Source organism: Electrophorus electricus, chromosome 18, assembly GCF_013358815.1.
Source record: "Electrophorus electricus isolate fEleEle1 chromosome 18, fEleEle1.pri, whole genome shotgun sequence".
NCBI lineage: Eukaryota > Metazoa > Chordata > Actinopteri > Gymnotiformes > Gymnotidae > Electrophorus > Electrophorus electricus.
Genome location: NC_049552.1, coordinates 13471659 through 13491658, shown reverse-complemented (window position 1 = coordinate 13491658; position 20000 = coordinate 13471659). Strand labels below are relative to the sequence as shown.

Here is a 20000-nt window from a genome sequence, read left to right as displayed (position 1 = left end):
AAGAGTCATGTCAAAAACAGCTGTTTTATGTAAATGTATATACTGTAGTATAACATGAAAAGTAACTCAAAAGACGGAGAAAATATTCAAATGGTGTCCTGAGCGACAGTGTGGAGAGACAGGGACACGGGAATAAAGCGGGTCAAATTGGACCCTTTGGGATTTGACCTTACAGTACGGCATCACGCCAAACTGGACAGAACTGACTTCTGCTGTCAGAATGGAAATCATCCAGACTGCAACTGGGTGTCTGTTGTTGATTGTTTTGCCTTTAAATGTACAGAACTTGGACTAAAGATGGACTCATGGACAGAACCACGTTATCTTATGGCATTCCTTCCTTACCTAATGCAAGTGTGACCAGACACACACACAAACACACACACGCGCGCACACCTCCCCAATGGCTTGTGTGACCTTTTACCGTTATGTGGGACGTATTGTCTCGGATCCACTGTGACTGAGCTGTGCCAGAACTTGTAGAGATGTACAATCACAACCACGGGCAGCGAATGGAGGCGGAGCTCCATCACCCCACCACGCCACACCCAACCCAATTCATTTTTAACGCCCCTTTAGCCAGATTCTGCATTACAGCAAAATAAAAGTCCTGGCCCCAGAGAACGCATTCATTGCACAGTTTAGAGTTTCCATACTCTTAACACATCTGGACCAGTTCTTCAGTGTATGTTGAAGCATGTTTTAGAGCAGGTGAAACCCAGTCTTGCTGCAGAACTGGATTCAGGAAATACTGGTCTACAAACTTGGGTATTTGTTTAGTTAACAATACATTTATTTATTATTTGGTCAAAAAATGAAACGCAAACTACACTTCAGGCTTGAAAGACGATGCATTATAATATATAGTATATATTATTATATATAATAATATATATTATATGATATAATTTTAAATATATATATATTTTAGTAATGCATTTGTAACATCATAATTTTTAAAACCCAAGCTGTGTACGGGTGTTGGTATGTTTTCCGTTAACACTCCACGTTAAAAGCTCCGTCTCCTTTGGCACCTTCGCTGATCCAGCGCCACGTGGGCTCTTGTAGTGCTGAAATCTCACCACGGTGTCCAGCAAAGTGTATTTATTACGTTGTATTTTTCTTCCCGTTTTCTTTTTGTAAATTTGAATAAAGACGATATGTTTCGAGGTAGCGCTTTGGCGTGAGGCGCGTGTCCTTTCGGTGATGCCGAACCGTTAGCGTGCCCTGTGGCGTCTAATCGCTGTTCTGGAGTTAATGGGTTTGGATGCATGGCCCAGACAGCCTCAGCACTGGTGGAGTCTGGCAGTAAACACAGCATCCACTAGAATCACTCATCCTACCAGTCTCTGAAACAGGGTCAATAACCGAATAGAGCGAGTTCAGGTGAAATGAAGAGTTAAAAGAGTTTTTTGCTGAGAGAATACTCTTTTTTTTTCTCCACAGGAAAAAGAACATTGCTAAAATCAGAAAGGCACGAGAAATGCAATGTAATAAAATGGATTTGACAAATGTGACTACATCCAATAACAGCCTGTATAAAGATAGATGTATCTGGTTTAGTACACACGGTTTCCTGTTTATCAAGAGACTGTCATGTGTTCTCATGTTACTCATATTTCTGTTCTTCAGTTTGTGCTAAACTGATTTCATGTGCTTGTTTTGGAAGAGAGTGCAGTATGCTTATGTGCTCCTACAGAAAACACACACCCTTTCAGTTTTAGACGGATTCATTACTCAAATGTCTCTCTGACAGACATGCTAGATAAAACTTGGTTTAATTAAATAAGTTCATGGAGCTTGACGAGAGAGAGAGAGAGAGAGAGAGAGAGAGAGAGAGAGAGAGAGAGAGAGAGAGAGAGAGAGAGAGAGAGAGAGATGGACACCCATTAAGTGCTTCAGAATTTCCAGAAAATTAGGAGTCACTTGGGATGGCAGATAAATACACACTCTCTTTGTGTAATATAATAAATTGAAGTCTGCCTTGTTATGCAATGTGACAAAAATTTGCAAATGCTTAGAGTGAGAACGGCGCAAGCATTAAAGCTAATTTTGGTGATTATTCACTCCACTCCCTGATGGATAAGCAAACAAAGTGACTCCTTAACAGAACAGTTGCATAAATAAAACATTTCTGTGTGTAGTGGGCTTGGCTGCAACATGGTCCAGGTGCAAGTCTGTACACATCGTTAGGGCAGACGTTCACCGGGGACGCTAGAAAGCACGTACGTTTCTGCACACGTTGCTGTGCCGCTGGAGGTGTTGCCGTATCCTCATCAGCTGACTGTCTGTAGAGGAACAGCGACGGTTCCTTTTTGTGTTTAGTTTGTTGAGGTCTCCAGTAATTAGCACACTGAATAATTGGTCCAGCAGGTCATAAAAGAATCACATGCCACATTGCCCTGCTGGTTCATGCATACAATAATATACTGCACACACACTGCCTTGCACTTTGTGTGTGTGTGTGTGTGTGTGTGTGTGTGTGTGTGTGTGTGTGTGTGTGTGTGTGTGTGCACGCAGTAGGAACCAGGCATACCTCATTCTCTTTGATCCTTGAGATAACACTCAGACACCTGTGGCTATCCCATGTGTGTTAAAGAGTGTGCACTGCCATCTGTGTGTGTGTGCGCGTGTGTGTGCGCATGTGTGTGCGCGTGCGTGTGTGTGTGTGTGTGTGTGTGCTTTGTTGTTGCCAGTGTGCAGCAGATGTCCTGGCCAAAAAAAGCAACACAATGGAGTTGAGACAGAGTTCAGACATGTCCTTGTAATAAATACGCTCAAATTGTTGTGCTTGGTTATTCTTTGCTTAAATCACAGTTTTTCCTCATATTTGTTCTTCTGTTCACTTCTTTCTTAAATCTTTAACATCTTCCATGTGCTCACTGGTACATTTGAAGTGGGAAATTAAATCTTCATTAACGAGCTTAATTAGCCTTCGAGCTCCCCACAGAACTTGGACAGACAATCCATTCCTGTAAGACTAAGGCCGGGGGTATTCCTCGGACACCAGTCCGGATAGAAGGGCCCACAAAGTATCAACTTTTTTTTTTGTCCCACAAACTAAAAGAGGTGGACCTTATAGTACGTTTTACATGGACTACCAATCGGTTTTTAGAATTTTTCTTTCAGACATCAGGGAAGTTTTAAGTATTTACATTTTGCAATAAGTATATATTCATTTATATATAAGGCTGTTCTTACACTTAAAATATTAATAAACCTACTTACCATATTGGCCTTATTCCTCTTTAGGGTCCAGCAGTAGTTTGGCAACATAGAGGGGCTCCACTTTCCTTGGTACCACTGTCCCAGAATGACACGAGTATACTGGAACAACAACAATAACAAAACTATGTATGACAGAGAGATTTTTGTGCAAAAACACATAGGAAACGGGTAGTTTTTGCATGGGACAAAATCTGTGTTAACCAGTGTTATTCATTCTGTCTGTAGTACTTGGAATAAATCTGTCTTTACACATTAACCAGTGTAATCAGTCAACAGTCAGAACTAGTTTACCCAAAGATGGCACAACAGTCAGAACTAGCATACCGAAAGTTGGCACAACCCGGCCGAAATACTAACTGATTACAATGCGTAACAAAATATTAACTTTATTCAGTTTCACAAGCTAAAATAGATGGACCTTTTTGTGCTTTTTATGCTGAATTCTAATCTGTTTTTAGAATTGTGATATCACATGTTTTTTAAGTGACAGGGCAGTTATGCTTTACATTAAGTGTATATTACTTATTTATAAATAAGGCTGTTACTACAATTTAATATATGCATAAACATACTTCTAAAATGTACAGTGTCTGTTTTTTGCCTATATTTGACCTCAGGAACGCCAGCAGCAGTCTGCCAACATAGAGAGGATCTCCACTTTCCTTGTTACTGCTTTTCCATACAATACGGAATGATGTGATTTTATTTTATTTTTTTTTTGTAAAGCTAAAAAAACCTTTAATATGTATACTGAAACGCACTGGATGATAGAGAAATTGTGAAAGCATATTTGCAAAAGCATGCAAAAGTCCATAATACACAGGTGGAATCCACCTTTTGCTTGAAGCAAAATTGCTGTTGACCAGCGCTATTGCGCCATCTTTATTCTCGCTAGTTCTGAGGCTTGCGCCATCGTTGGGTATGCCGCCACCGTGCACTTGGCATAAACTGACACCCAGCTGGACTTTTTTGAGGAAAGCTGACCCCCCCCACCCCCCGGGATTTTGACTACGGGAGAGGAAGTAGCGCCCGTTTTCCTGCAGAGGTAGAGGGTTGCCCACCGGCCAGACAAAAGCCTCATCCCACAGTTTCTTACTGAAATCTTTTTCAGGCCAGTGTCTCTTTTTTAAAAAATAATTTTACAGATGGCTGCATCTCAGTTTATTAAAAACTCTGGGCATCTATCAGCTGGATGTTAGCAAAGACCCCCCCGACTACACCACCCCAGTCCCTCACAATTTGATTTAGAGTCTGTTATGGAGTGGTGTAGGTTGAGAGCGCAGGAGGAAACAAATCTTCGTTTGTCTCTTGCAGTTGTGTTTATTGAATAGAAGGTTGTTATGTTTATTATGTTGAGACAACAAAGCCAAAATAAACATCGAGCAAATAGGAGAGAAATACTTGCAGCAACTACTTACAACATATATAACATCAATCCCACATTACCAATAACAGCCAAATCATAAACCAATAAGAAATGAGACAGTAGTCTGTAGGACAGAACGTTGGACGCATCTTTTATAAGAAGTGTTGAACAGGAACAAGCCAATCAAGAACAGGAGGCGGGACCAATCGGGAACGGTGAATAAGATGATTGGCTACAGCTGGACACACAAAACACAGGGCAGGCTAGCCAAATATTTACGACTGGGGTGGTAGTAATTCACGTGGTCCTAATTTTATTCAATATACATTGAATTTTAGTATTTTAAGTCATTTAGGAAAATAATGTTTCTACATGGTAGTTTTAACCAAGCAGAACAAACGAACAAATATATAAAAGATAATCATTCAACTGAATATCTCTCTAAAATAATTTTTCAAAGCCAGGGAAATTCATTAGTTCCAGACTAATTATTCAAACTGGAAAAGTAAAAATAATCCTGCCCCTTTCCCACACAAATGACATTAAGATGTAGTCAGTGATGTTGCTTTATTTCTTGTCTTGACTGTCCAAGACATTCAAATGCAATCTTCCTAGGACAAATTTATACTCTGAACTTCAGCTTTTGAAAAAGCTTTTGCGAAAATGCCATAAGACTGATTACTCCGTGCTTGTTCCCGGAGTATTGGGTGTCGATGCCACCTGGCGGCAACTCCTAACATTTCTACCCACCAACCAAACCATCCAACGCCTCCACCGATTTATATAGCGAGCAAGCATGCCAGAGAGGTTTTAAAAATAAAATAGTAAATATGTTTAGTACTCGATTAAAGAAATACGGTTACTATACACATCCCTCCTGTAAACTGGCCTTCACAATTTAAGATAATCTTTAGTTTTAGCACCGAAGTGACTAGTCATAAAGCAGCAGTACAGATTTAAATAGCAGTATTCTCATTCACAGTTTAACCTGCTTTTTTGGGGGTCAAACAAGATTATTTTTGTTTATTCGATTACAATAAGCGCTCCATTAAAGCCAGTCTGAGTGGAAACGGCCAAAGTCTGAACTCCCTGATTCAAGGCGCTGTAGACGCTGCTGTGGCCGTTCTTGCCCAGCAGGGGGCGCAGCTCGGTGAGCTGCACAACTCTGCCAATCAGACGATCACAGTCGTTTCTTCCAGGTCATGCCAGCTTGACCACACCACACCGATTCCTGTCCAGTGTCCTGTGTGTCCCGTTCAGCGTAGGAATCCACAAGTAGTCTTCCATGGTCAAAGTGCCCAAAGCGCTTTACTTGCTGCTTGGCAAATTTCAGTCAGGTTCATTCTGTCTGTCCAGAGCTTTGAGGTATCGTGTGAGGCTGGCCACGGGTCTGATCTGGAAAATCCAGCACTGAGACATGACGCCAGCAAGTCAGCTGTTAAAGTCGTCTTGTCGCGACTGTCCGGGAACGCCTGGAAATGTTCTGTCGTGTGGAGTTGAAGGCTTTCTCCAAAAGATGTTGCATATCTCATTAACGTAGGCTGTTCAGTGTGCATTAGGTGGAAATATGAAATGGCCATCAGATAATTGCTTATATTCTATTTTATATAAATTTTTTACATGATGGACATTTGACATTGGCACCTAACGCCCAATGGATAACGTATGCAATGAGAATGAAGACAGTTTTGAATTTACATATTCCATAGATGTTTCTAATTGAGTAAAGTGCAGTCTAGGTTTTTTTTTAGACAGAAAGCATATCTTATTAAAAACACTTTTAAGGGTCCTGAAGAATTAATTAAAAAAAAATACACTTGCTATTATAAAGAAAAAAAAGACATATTTTCTAACTTTGGGTAAGTGACTCAGCACGGAACAGGCGTTTTTGACGAAGGAGTTGCCCACTGAAGTGGCTGGAGATCACGGGCCACACCACACGTACGGCTTCCACACCACCTTCACCGACCTACTGCACGCAGGCCTGAAGCTTAGTAGTGTCTGTATTCAAGAATTCACATTCAGCTTTTTTACTTTTCCTTCTCTGGGATGTGGCTGAGCATTCATATAGATCTAGTCTAATGCAAGATAATGATACAAATGTAAATGATTGTATATGTATGCCAGAATGATTATTTTAGATTTTTCTGCATTCTGTTTGGGGTTCATTCTGGTGTTTTGTTGTACAGCTGCATCGTAAATAAAGGGGGAAATTAGTGAGACGTGCCTGGCTGTGTGACGCTGGCCCGAACAGGAGGCGCAGACCCCCTCGACGCTTAGAGACATTTAATAGCAGAACACACAAGACACAAACGGTGAACATCCCTACATTTACCGCTGACATTTAACTACATCTACTACGACATTTACATTTGTAACAACTACAGTGGCACACACTAACTGGGGTTTAAATAGACATGCAAACAGGTAACGATGAACGCCATGCAGGTGTGTCCTTATGGAGGGCGTGGCCACAAACACACGTGGTTCCCCATGTGCACGGCGGGCCATACCATGTGACTCGGGGGGGTTTGGTTCCGCGACAGGCTGCTTTGTTAGGGAATCAAACACCTCTTTGTTGAGAAGTTGTCCTCCATATGGTATGTATTCTCATGATGCAGAATACTAATACCTGTTCAGGTGTGTTGAGTGTATTAATCAGAACATATTCATAATTAAATACTAAATGGAATACAACATTTTAGGTTAAACATTCCCATGCCTCGCTTAACTGGATATAGGTAAATAGTTTTGGTTAATTTGAGAGAATGTTTAATGCGTATCAAACTGCCTACAGTTTGAGGCTACTGTAACCGGCTGTTTGAGGAAATTGCACGTGTGAACTGTAGTCGAGGTATAGGTAAAATGTGTCGAGCAACACTGGTCAGTACCCTCAAGAAACCAAGGACAAAAGTCTAATCAATTGTATCCTAGACACTCCCAAGACGTGCCTCCACCAAAGTGGATGCATTGGTGTATCCTCGAGCACAAGCCCATCACGAGACATGACTGACACCCACAAAACAACTTGTAACGCACTTGTGGCACTTTCCTTGACCTGATCATTATCAAGTGCACCATTTTATTTTACTGTGTTGCCACCACCTCATGACTCAGGTTCTTACATCATGCAGCTTGTTCCTACTGCGGGGCCCAGCAACCGGGTGACTGAGGTCTGACACAGCCAGACAGCTCAGAGAGAATCCTGCCTCCAGGGACTTGCCTCTGACAGTCTGATCACCGGTCTGAGCTGCGGTCGACTGGGCAGAGGTAAGTGATGAGGAGTGTGACATCTTTAACACCGACAGCTAGCCTGCTTTGGATATAATGCGCGGCCGTCCCGAAGGAAATAACCCAGTCTCGGAGCAAACGATTGGCTGAAAGGGCAACTCAGCAGCTGATAGGAGGCAACAGATGATCCTTGTGGAGAAAAGCTAGAAATAAAATGCAGACACTTATCTCTGGGGCAAAAAAGGTTTCAGGAGGGTAGATACTCTCCCAACACCAATCATCAGTAAAAAAGTATGGTCGCTCAAAAACACCGGGTGAGCTTGTGCTTCCTTGATTTTTCCCAAATTCCAGTAATTGTTATAAATATTATTAATAATATTATTACACTGAAATAGAAAAATAAAGATTCAGACTCAAGAATGAATTGAAGAGGTGTGTTTATTTGCAGTGCAATATAACGTACAAATGAGGCATAGTCCAGAGAATGTCTGATAGCCCCAGGAGGGCTTGACCTTTATACACTTTCGCCAAGGACAGTTACACATTCACTTTCTTCTTTTTACATAGTACTTTTCAAAGATTCCAAAATTCTGTCCAAATAAATCAAGCCTGCTACCATTATATCTAACAATATATTTAAAAAAAAAAAAATCTCATTCAAACCCACTGGTGCCCAGCGCAATAATGTTGTCTCTTCTGGTGCCAACATGAGATGTCCCGGCCTTAGACGGAGACCTTTGACTGAGGCCTCTGAAGGCCTGACACAGAAGCCTCACACCGAAGCCTACAGAGGTCTTTTTCTATATAAACCAAGTTTATTTTAAACCCTCCGTATTTTTCTGCTTTCAAATCATTTTATTACCTCAAGATCTTCAAGCTAAAAAACAGATTTGATGGTGAGCTGACCTGAAGTAGTTTTTCTCCAGATAACACTGCCTATATTTGCTCGACATACGCCGCAGCCTGACTCTCTCAAAGATTGAGAGAGAGGGATAAATCCCATGGTCCAGATAGCAGGTCTCCTTGAAGACCAGTTTCCCTAAACTCATATCTGGGAAAGATCCAGGTCTGTAATAGAAACAAACATATGGCTAGAGTTCTGCTGGAGTGTGGGAATCCGTAGGTGTCGCGCCAGGCAACAGCACCACACTGCAGCTGCACGCCCAGTCCGTCACTGCCGACAGCTCATGTGAATACGGTGGACACTTATTCAGATATACAGCGACAAACAGGAACGAACGATACCTGCAAACACTGACTCCTGTGGTGGGAGTGTAGGTACTCACACAGCTGCAGTGAACCCTTGAAGTTTAGTTCCCAAATACCAGTCCTAGAGCCTAAAAAACTGGCCCGCAACAAAACGTCGTAAAAAATAAAAATCTTAATGTTATTTTAAGAAACTGCTGAAATGTTTAAAACACAAAAATGCAGGATATTCTGAGCTCAGAAACTGCACTGGTGATCATGAAGTTTTATTTAGTCACAAGGCAAGATCATTAGTAATAACTAATGTAATAATTAGTAATTAGTAATAATCACTGTTTCCGTCCTCATCATCTGATGGATTCTCTGAGGGTTCTTCGTTTTAACTTTCCCACGAGCGTCCAGAGCCGTCACTTTCCTCCAAGCATCCAGAGCCGTCACTTTCCTCCAAGCATCCAGAGGCGTCACTTTCCTCCGAGTGTCCAGAGGCGTCACTTTCCTCCAAGTATCCAGAGCCGTCACTTTCCTCCAAGCATCCAGAGCCGTCACTTTCCTCCGAGTGTCCAGAGGCGTCACTTTCCTCCAAGTATCCAGAGCCGTCACTTTCCTCCAAGCATCCAGAGGCGTCACTTTCCTCCGAGTGTCCAGAGGCGTCACTTTCCTCCGAGTGTCCAGAGGCGTCACTTTCCTCCAAGTATCTAGAGCCGTCACTTTCCTCCGAGCATCCAGAGGCGTCACTTTCCTCCAAGTATCCAGAGCCGTCACTTTCCTCCGAGTGTCCAGAGGCGTCACTTTCCTCCAAGTATCTAGAGCCGCCACTTATCCACGAGCGTCCAGAGGCGTCACTTTCCTCCAAGTATCTAGAGCCGTCAATTTCCTCCGAGCGTCCAGAGCCGTCACTTTCCTCCAAGTATCTAGAGCCGTCACTTTCCTCCGAGTGTCCAGAGGCGTCACTTTCCTCCAAGCATCCAGAGCCGCCACTTATCCACGAGCGTCCAGAGGCGTCACTTTCCTCCAAGTATCTAGAGCCGTCACTTTCCTCCGAGCGTCCAGAGCCGTCACTTTCCTCCAAGTATCTAGAGCCGTCACTTTCCTCCGAGCATCCAGAGCCGTCACTTTCCTCCGAGCGTCCAGAGCCGTCACTTTCCTCCGAGCGTCCAGAGCCGTCACTTTCCTCCGAGCGTTCGGAGGCGCCACTTTTCTTTGAGGACACCGGTTCATCAGAGGATGCCTCCAAGCTGCTGTCACGCTCGAGGACCTCCTGCACTCGGATCCGTTTCGGATCCCAAATGCAGTTCTCCTCCAGACCGCTCTTCACCACCCCACATCTGGGCGGCACCCAAGCTGTGTCGTAGCCCGCTTGACTCCAGCTCTTCTGCAGAGGATGGCCCTTTCTGTTGATCTTCTTAACTTTGCCCACCCTCACGCTTAGCTTAAGAACAACGGCCCTCTGGCCAGCTTTAAGATGTTTGGGATAAGCACAGGCCTTTCTGAAGCTTCGACTCACATAAACACCAGGGCCCAACATGCCGTCAGAAGAGCGGATAAAACCCTGGCGCTTTATTTTACGTGCATTCCTGAGTGTGCTGCCATGATACATGATGTATCTCTTCTGACTGTTATCACCCGGACTTGTCTGAAGACCCTTCCTGAAGGCTGAATTACTCATCCCAACTGCTGATATCAATGAAAATTAAAGGGTTGTTTTCAAATGTTTCGACAGATTAACAGAGGAAGCTATCTAAAAGTTTTATATATCTATCTTGCTTCAAAATCGAACATGTTCTAGTTAAAACTGTATAGAAATTTCACAAAGTTGAGTTAAACGTGACCATAAAGTAGCTATACAATAATACGGTGACTGAAAACTACACTGAAAATAACAAAGAAAAAAACAGTTCAGTAAACGGACCAGTGTGCTTTCAGTTTCATTTTCAGACACCTTCTTGTTTCAAATATTTCTTTTTCGTAGCTGCTGTTTGCCGCTTTCTAAGTTAAATTTGAAATCACACGTCTTCAAAATATTCCCAGACTCTGATTACCAAGGAGATTAAGAAAGATTCCAGTGGTTTAAGATCGACCTCTAACACCGTCCGTTAATGTTAAAGGAGTGACGGGGACTTTCCTGTATTTTCCTTCTGTTGCTTGTCCGTTTCTTTTCAGCCGCAGTCCGTGTCTGCTACTCCCAGCAAGTCCTTGACTTTCCGGAGGAAAACTAGGAGCTGGTTTAAATGAAACCATTTGGCGAACAGCCTAGTTATTCTTGCTCAGCTGGAGCAAAGGAAAACAGGAAATGGTTATTATAGCAACAAAGCATTGTGCATGCACACTACATCCACGACACGTGTTTGGACGCCTACGTGACCGTGTAGGTCACAAGAGGACATATCTGAATGCTAAAAAAAAAAAAATCTTTCGGTGTGTATATTTGTAAATGACGTTTTTGTCAACAAATGATATTTATAATGTCAAATGCGGATAAAAACCACACTTTTCAAACTTATAAATAATTAACATTCATCCCTAAGGATTCAATCCCAGAGTGCTTGTTACAGGCCACCTTTGACCTAGTGGCTTTCTTGGGCTACAGAGTCTTTCTGGTGTACGGTGATGGTCAGAAGGTGAAGGCAACGGACATCTAATACACTGTCACCTTCCTCTAGTACAGCGAGGCTGGACTTATCACAAGGGGCCCAGCTTCCAGATCTCAGCTCTGTGTGGTGCCAGACCATAATACACAGCCTTCCTTTGGCCAAAGGCCTAGCTGGAGTACGGTGAGGGGCTTATCAGTTCCTGCCGACGTACTGATAGGTAAGAGCTTCACAATGCAATGCTCTTCAGCGCCTTTTTGTGTAAAGGTCTCTGTGCGTGTGTGTGTGTTACTCTCAATTCTTCACCTCTATCCTTTTTTTCATAAATGGAAAATCCTACATTTGAAATATCCAGAATCCTTAAAGGAAAATTGATGCAAGTAGCCTCCGAATGGTTGACTTTTAGGCATTATTTCATCTCAATGCAGTTACAATCATTTGACCAGCAGATGTCGCCATCTCAATGCTTCAGGAAGCCTCGTTTCTTCCCTTGATAAGTAAAGACACCGCTGAGCTCGGTCTATACAGTCATCCTAAACATCGATAGCGTTGAAAACATATCATTTATCGCATTTTACATCTGAAACAAATAAAGCCAAGCAAATCTCAGTTTTTAATTTTAATTTAAAATATATTAATCTAGTGTATGATGTAAGCAGATAAGGGTTATCACACACACACACACACACGAACACACACGCACACAGCTTGAGCGCAGCAAGGTTCTGGCCAGGTTTTCTGGGAAGGAAAACCTAGTGGCAGGCCTCCGGAAAGATCACTGTCACATGACAAGTGGCAAGATGCTTGGAGGGGAATACTGCCAGAGCGTGGTGTTGGAATATGGCCTGTGTACATAAAACCATAACTTCATTATGTTTAAATTAGAAACATGTCCTGCAAACTCTATATTCAAGGTTTAGGACCAGCCCACTGCAATCACTGTAAAAGTTTACTGAATGTTCCGATTTAAATAACCACTAAAATGCTCTAACAGAGGTTTATTCCCTCGGTGCTGTAAATAATATTGTAACAATATACAATATTTTATCAACAGAAGTTCTCACTGGACACTTTGTGATACATTAAGGATTGTACTGTGTCTACAGCCTATTAATTATATGCTAAAGAATAAATGCAGTAGTGTACCACACTGAAAAGCAGGGTATCAAAATTTTAAGCTGCTTTATCAGTGAACATGCAATCAGTCTATATATATAGACTTTCCGGAGGAATATATATATATATATATATATATATATATATGTGTGTGTGTGTGTGTGTGTGTGTGTGTGTGTGTGTGTGTGTGTGTGTGTGTGTGTGTGTGTGATAACCCTTATCTGCTATGTATGGCCCCTTCTTGCACTGTAAGATTCTGCAAAGCAAAATAATGTTTTTTTTTTAGGCAAAGTGTGTATGTGAGAAGGCGCTATTTGCAAATAAAGTCTTATAGCACAGGGCTGTCCTTTATTTGAAGGAACATAGCGATGCTGTAGAACTTCACAGGGTAGGTGCTTTGTACATAGCATTGCTGTGAGTCAGAGTCTTTAACCCAGGCCCTGGTATAGCACCACACCCTCACCAGGAGGCAATATCCTTGGCAGCACCAGACTCGTGCTTCTGGAGCAACGAAACTAACCAGTTCCCTTACGCTTTGGCGCAACCCGTCGCTCCGGCATCCAGCAGCATGGACGAGGATGCGGCCACGTCCTCGGACCGCAGCCACGCCGCCCCCCCAGATGTGGAGTGCGCCGTGTGTGTGGGCGTGAAGCGCAGAGCGCAGCAGGCCTGTTTGGAGTGCGTGGCTTCGTACTGTGAGACCCACCTCGACCTGCACAACACCCTGCACGCGTGGAAGAGGCACAAGCTGGTGGAGCCGGGCTGCCTGCAAGAGAGGATCTGCCCCGAACACGACAAACCGCTGCAGGTTTTCTGCCGCACGGACCAGCTGTGCGTCTGTCACTTGTGCCTCGCTATTAAACATAAGGGCCACGAGGTCGTCGCCATCAAAAAAGAAGTGGCAGAGAAGAATGTATGACTCTATCCTTTCATTTCATATCGTTCATTTTATTCGGGCATGACAATGATTCCGAACCTGTATCGGAATGTCGCGTATTTTTCAGATTAAACTGGTGAAAATGTACCAGCAGGCATCTGAGAGAATTCAGAGACGGGAGAAGGAGGAGGAAGATTTGAACGAAGCCGTTGTGGTTTTCAAGGTGCTGCGTTATCTGTTTGTTGTGAAGTACGTTGTGAACCGGTAAGTTTGCAACATGGTCGACACGAAGCATCTCTCACTTTTTCGGCTTGTGCGACTTCTGTGTGTGGTGTCCGGAAAGGCCTCGGCAGAGGAGGCGATGGAGAGGAGTGAGGGGGCGTTTGCGGAGCTGATGCTCTCCATGGAGGGGAGGCGGCGCGCCGTGACGGAGCTGATCCGTGCTAAGGAGGAGGCCGTGGTGAAGGAGGCCAGGGAGCTCGTAGAGAGAGCGCGGCAGGAGATTGACGATCTGAAGAGGAGAGCCGCCGATCTAGAGCGCCTCCAGACGCTGTCGCACACGAACGACGACATCTGTTTTCTAACAGTAAGGAAACGCAAGACATACACTCATGTTTTCAAGAATACCATAAATAGAACCTTTTCGTACCTACCTGCACAGGTCATTCTGAAAGAACCTTTCCCGTGACTCGGAGTGTGTTGGTTGTTTTGGCAGAAAGCTCATGCTGTCTCCCAGCCTGCCAAAGGTCTCCAGATTCCAGCACTCCTGACGCAGCCGAACTCTTCGTTTCGGCTCGTCACCGCGGCCGTGTCAGGCCTCGCTCAGAAGGTGGACTTCATCTGCCAGCAGCGTTTCATCAAAATCTCCAAAACAGGTAACCCGATCCTGAGGTGGGGTCTCTAAGAGTCGAGATTGTTTTCCTTTTCGCAACCACCGCATTCATGTGCACAAGCCTCGGCTCATGAAACCCGACTGCTGTTTTCAAAGTGAAAGACGCCGGCATCGTCTCCTCACCGTTGCCGACAACGTGGGAGGAGTTCTTAAGACGTGAGTTTCTTGTGCGGTTTCCCTCTCCTTTAACCCATATTTCAACAAAGTTGCTTATGTTTGCGGGTTTATATCTGCTTATGTTGTACCAAACCAAACACGGGCACAATTCACTTGAGCATGACTGGCCTGCGCCGACTGAGCCGTATCGCACGCTTCTCCTGCAGACGCGTCCAAGCTGACCATCGATCCAAACACGGTGCATGACAAACTGCACCTGAGCAAGGCGATGGAGCTGACGGCCGTCCATGAGCAGGAGCCCTATCCCAGCCACACCGCCCGGTTCGTGAGGAGACAGCAGGCCTTGTGCAGAGAGGTCCTGTGTGGGGCCCCGTGCTACTGGGAGGTGGAGTGTGGGGCAGGAGGCTCCTGGCTGTGCGTCGCCGTCTCTTACAAAGGGATCCCTCGCAACGGAAGAATGGCTCCCCTATTTGGGAGGTGCCCCAGGTCGTGGGCCTTGCGCAAACGTGGGACCGTGTACGAGTTCTGGCATGACAATAAGAGCACGGTCATCACCAGTTCCTTTCGGTGCTCCAGGGTAGGAGTGTACCTGGACCACAGGGCCGGAGTTCTGGCCTTCTACAATGTCACAGCCAACATGAGTCTCATCCACAAGGTCCGGACGAGGTTTACGGAGCCGGTCTATGCCGGGTTCGGACTGGCGGGGATAGGGGCTAAAATCAAACTTTGTTTGTGATTAAGATTGGAAAGGGGACACTCCAACAAGGAGAAAAGGTTTTTTCCTCATGCCAAAAATAAAATAACAAAAAAAAGGAATTGTTGGCATATTGGGATATGGAATATGACCTAGTATTGGTTGCGCAGTATCGGTAGACTCTGTATTGTCATAATATGTATTTAATAGACATACTGTACTGTCATACGATGTATCATTTATGTTCAGGTCAAAAATAGCTTTAATCATTTATATAACAGCTCACCATCATGTAAGAGATAAAGGCAAATATTCTCAGCTGTAACTGTATGTCCTACTGTGGTTTGTATACAGAATTTGGATCAATGATCAATATAACTGCACGTACCACATTTTATTTTAAATTGGAAAATAAAGTTATTATTCTGCCAAATAATGAATTTGACTCAGATGTTTTGGGGGTGGGGGGTTAGTGATGATCACTCAGTAAACTGTAACTTCAAAAGAGCTTCTCATCGTCAATACATTATTTGAAATTAATTTATTCAATCAATTCAAATCCACCAACGTCATTTGAAGCTACTAACTTATTATTTTTGTAATTATTTTTATTTTTGCCAAGCCTTCCCAAGGTCTCTTGATGTATTGAGTTTCATTATTCTTCAGTGGCACACCATTGGCCACCTGCCTCAGACACCAATAAATCAACATGATGTCACATGATAACATCAAACAGAACAAATAAAACCTGTTACCAGGAGACAGGCAGCAGCCACACACTGATGGTCACCAGTGAGTCCAGCATTAGTGGACGCTTGACGGAGGGTTGCTCTGAGTTAGGGGACAAACAAACTAAGGGGATTTCAGCAGATTTCACAAAACGAATCCAATTCTACACAAAGGTCCAAAGCGACGTCATTATTATCATTATGGAAACTGAAAAAAATCACAGGCAGATTTCACAGCACAGGCAGATTTCACAAAAAGATCTGCACTGTTGTATGTTCACTTACGTTATGTGATATACATATACATATAACACATTGTAGTCATATAATATAACTTGTATATGTATAATACGTATACTCACACTTTAAAATATATATCCATCATTAAAAGTATTCTACATTTAGTTGCGGGAAGATGTAACGAATGGCCGTTTACGTGAAGGATGGCTGTTGGATTGTGAACTGTAGGTTAACTGAACTGTTCTTATTGAGCTTAAGTAAATAAGTCTCTGAGTCAGAGTGTCTGAAACAGGTCCTGGTTGAGCTCCACACCCTGGACGCTTTGATCCATCCTAGTCCGGCACAACCCGTTGGTCCGGTATCCAGCAGAGAAAATCAACATGCATGACCCCTCATGCACTGTAAGATTCTGCAAAGCAAAGCAAAAATAATGTTGTTTTTTTTCATGCAAAGTGTGTATGTGAGAAGGCGCTATTTGCAAATAAAGTCTTATAGCACAGGGCTGTCCTTTATTTGAAGGAACATAGCGATGCTGTAGAACTTCACAGGGTAGGTGCTTTGTACATAGCATTGCTGTGAGTCAGAGTCTTTAACCCAGGCCCTGGTATAGCACCACACCCTCACCAGGAGGCAATATCCTTGGCAGCACCAGACTCGTGCTTCTGGAGCAACGAAACTAACCAGTTCCCTTACGCTTTGGCACAACCCGTCGCTCCGGCATCCAGCAGCATGGACGAGGATGCGGCCACGTCCTCGGACCGCAGCCTCGCCGCCCCCCCAGATGTGGAGTGCGCCGTGTGTGTGGGCGTGAAGCGCAGAGCGCAGCAGGCCTGTTTGGAGTGCGTGGCTTCGTACTGTGAGACCCACCTCGACCTGCACAACACCCTGCACGCGTGGAAGAGGCACAAGCTGGTGGAGCCGGGCTGCCTGCAAGAGAGGATCTGCCCCGAACACGACAAACCGCTGCAGGTTTTCTGCCGCACGGACCAGCTGTGCGTCTGTTACCTGTGCCTCGCTGACAAACATAAGGGCCACGAGGTCGTCACCATCGAGGAGGAAGTGGCAGAGACGCAGGTTAGTCCGTCCGATAACGAGCAAGACGGCGCCGAACTGAGACTGGCGTGCGAATCCATGCTGTCTCTTATTATTTGTTTACCTGCTTGCTGTTTCAGACCAGGCTCGGGGCGGAACGGCGGGAGTGTGTTGAACGGATTACAAATAGGGAACAGGACGTGCAGGAACTAACGCAGGTGCTCGAGGCGTTCCAGGTCAGGTGTCGTGTACATTCGTCTCTTTTCCTTTTTCCATTTTCCCTCTGTTTTTCTTTTCCCGCCAATGGCTATGTGAGTTCATGCGATCGCATTCGGGCTTCCGTACTGAAAGGCCTCGGCAGAGGAGGCGATGGAGAGGAGTGAGGGGGCATTTGCGGAGCTGATGCTCTCCATGGAGGGGAGGCGGCGCGCCGTGACGGAGCTGATCCGTGAGAAGGAGGAGGCCGTGGTGAAGGAGGCCAGGGAGCTCGTAGAGAGAGTGCGGCAGGAGATCACCGATCTGAAGAACACAGCCGCCGATCTAGAGCGCCTCCAGACGCTGTCGCACACGAACGATGACATCGGGTTTCTTCAGGTAAGGCGCGCGATTAAAAGGAAACTCTCAGACGACTGCTTGCTCGAGTCCTTAATGTTTGGAAGAACGCGTCCCTGTAAATGCCTGAAGCAACCAGAGGACGGGCGACTGTGGCCCCCTATTCCTGCAGGGGGGTTTGGCTTCCACGGCCCTTCCCAAGACTGCCGCTTCCGGCGTGCTCCTGGTCCAGCCGCACTTTTCATGTCAGCTCGCCTCAGAAGCCGTCGCAGGCCTCGTCAAAGAGCTGAGGCTCGTGTGTGAGACGCACTTCACCACGATCGCTGGAAAAGGTTAGCAGGGCGTTCTGGCAGATTAGAAACAGTTTCTGCAAACGTGTTTTTCAGTGAAAGTGTATTTTTACACAGTTAAGGAAGCCGGAATTCTGGTGTCACCAGCTCAGAAGATGCGGGAGGACTTCTTACAGGGTGAGTTTTCCGGTCATTTACATTTATGGCACGTAGCTGACACTTTTATCCAAAAAAACTTGCAATTATGACTGAATACAGCTTGAGCAATTGAGGGTTAAGGGCCTTGCTCAGGGGCCCAACAGTGGCAACCTGGTGGTTACTAGTCAAGTCCCTGGAGGTTGTAATCGCATACCCGTGACCTCTGTGCCGCCCCACGTCTGCAGACGCGTGCACGCTCACACTGAACCCCAACACGGCCCACGTGTTCCTCGGCCTGTCCAAGGACAACAGAGAGGTAACAGCTGTACCCTTGCGGGTGGACCGTGCTGACCACCCGGAGCGGTTCGACTGCAGAGCGCAGGTCCTGTGCAGACAGAGCCTGCACGGCAGGCCGTTCTACTGGGAGCTGGAGTACAGAGGGAAGAGCTGGGTGTGCATCTCCGTGTCTTACGCCGCCATCTACAGGAAGGGCAAGCGTGGGCCGCTCTTCGGCCGCAACCCCTACTCCTGGGGCTTGCGCTGTCACTTAACGTCCTACGAGTTCTGGCACAACAATAAGAAAATGCCAGTCAGCTACGACCGGCAGTGCTCCAGGATAGGAGTGTACCTGGATCACGGGGCCGGAGTTCTGGCCTTCTACAACATCACAGACAACATGAGTCTCATCCACAAGGTCCAGACGAGGTTTACAAAACCGGTCTATGCCGGGTTCGGACTTGCGGGGAAAGGCACTCATGTCAAACTCTGCGATTTAGGCTCCAAAGACGAGACCACGACTGAGGAAGACTATTTCTCTGACTCCAGCAGTGGACTAAGCAGTGGAGAGAGTTGTTCGACTTGAATGTGGAGTGATTTGCAAAAGAACTGCATGTTTGCAATGATATCAAGGAGTGGGCCAAGCCCATATGTGCAGGGTCTTTAAAAAATCACGTGATCTTGTCTACATATGTGTTTGTTATAAAATTACAATTTGTTTTTCAGGTACCTTTCCAAAGTTTCTGATGTACAATTCATATACAATGACATAACACATATATGCCACCTATGGCTTAACATTTTTTGTGAGATACAAATCTTATACTATATAGTTGAACATATAAAGTACTACATACATTAAATGCTAAAGAACAATTACAATTTTAGTGTGATTTTTAAAAAAATATTGTATATATCGAGTCTTATGGGATTTTTTTTCCCCAAACCATTTGTATATCGCACGCATTCATCGCCAGTCCCTAAAGCACGGCAGTGACGGTTAGGGTGTAATTCCCACACACCGACACTAGAGGGCAGCATGGCTGTGTTTCCTAGGAGCGCATGGCCTTTACTCTGGAGATGTGAGCGAGCGGTCTAAATGCATATCGCGAGACTGCGTTTTCTGGCACTTCGGCATCGTACCGAACCTTCCGCCTCGTTTCTTCCTTCTAGCGTCCCCGTCGTTATTGCCGATTACCCGTAGCTGCACACCAGCCTGTAACCGAAGATGCCTCGTGAAGAGTGCGTGGTTGAATGTACTTTCCAGGTCCTACGGAAGCTCGCGGGCGCTGGTGCGGAGTCGCGCGCTCTCGTTCACCCCCCACCCAACCCCAGCGCCTCCACTAAATGCCCTACTGGGAACACTCTTTACTGGAGTGACATGTTGGAGAAACGCACACACAAAGGTCTCTCTTCTCACACACACACA

General features: G+C 45.1%; 3 protein-coding genes across 3 annotated transcripts; 2 read left to right on the top strand and 1 right to left on the bottom strand.

Moving 5' to 3' along the window:
- Window positions 1–8262: 8262 nt before the first annotated feature.
- Window positions 8263–11344, bottom strand: gig2q (grass carp reovirus (GCRV)-induced gene 2q). Its single transcript, XM_027030312.2, has one exon. The coding sequence runs from the start codon at window positions 10695–10697 to the stop codon at window positions 9411–9413; it is 1287 nt and encodes a 428-aa protein (XP_026886113.2). The 5' UTR covers window positions 10698–11344; the 3' UTR covers window positions 8263–9410.
- A 1959-nt stretch (window positions 11345–13303) lies between these two features.
- Window positions 13304–15357, top strand: LOC113590261 (tripartite motif-containing protein 16-like). Its single transcript, XM_035536479.1, has 6 exons — window positions 13304–13648; window positions 13740–13835; window positions 13956–14198; window positions 14328–14487; window positions 14601–14660; window positions 14828–15357. Exons 1-6 carry the CDS (start codon window positions 13304–13306, stop codon window positions 15355–15357), a joined length of 1434 nt encoding a protein of 477 aa, XP_035392372.1.
- A 1655-nt stretch (window positions 15358–17012) lies between these two features.
- LOC113590260 (tripartite motif-containing protein 16) lies at window positions 17013–19157 on the top strand. The gene is made up of 6 exons (XM_035536478.1): window positions 17013–17357; window positions 17456–17551; window positions 17667–17909; window positions 18040–18199; window positions 18275–18334; window positions 18541–19157. Exons 1-6 carry the CDS (start codon window positions 17013–17015, stop codon window positions 19155–19157), a joined length of 1521 nt encoding a protein of 506 aa, XP_035392371.1.
- Window positions 19158–20000: the final 843 nt, after the last annotated feature.

Bases quoted from the DNA above. Each gene is read 5' to 3' on its own strand.
- gig2q (XM_027030312.2), bottom strand. From the start codon at position 10,697: ATGAGTAATTCAGCCTTCAGGAAGGGTCTTCAGACAAGTCCGGGTGAT.
- LOC113590261 (XM_035536479.1), top strand. From the start codon at position 13,304: ATGGACGAGGATGCGGCCACGTCCTCGGACCGCAGCCACGCCGCCCCC. The intron at 13,836-13,955 runs GTGCTGCGTTAT...GTGTCCGGAAAG, and splicing joins AAGCCGTTGTGGTTTTCAAG to GCCTCGGCAGAGGAGGCGAT. The intron at 14,199-14,327 runs GTAAGGAAACGC...TTGTTTTGGCAG, and splicing joins ACGACATCTGTTTTCTAACA to AAAGCTCATGCTGTCTCCCA.
- LOC113590260 (XM_035536478.1), top strand. From the start codon at position 17,013: ATGGACGAGGATGCGGCCACGTCCTCGGACCGCAGCCTCGCCGCCCCC. The intron at 17,358-17,455 runs GTTAGTCCGTCC...TTGCTGTTTCAG, and splicing joins AGGAAGTGGCAGAGACGCAG to ACCAGGCTCGGGGCGGAACG. The intron at 17,552-17,666 runs GTCAGGTGTCGT...CCGTACTGAAAG, and splicing joins AGGTGCTCGAGGCGTTCCAG to GCCTCGGCAGAGGAGGCGAT.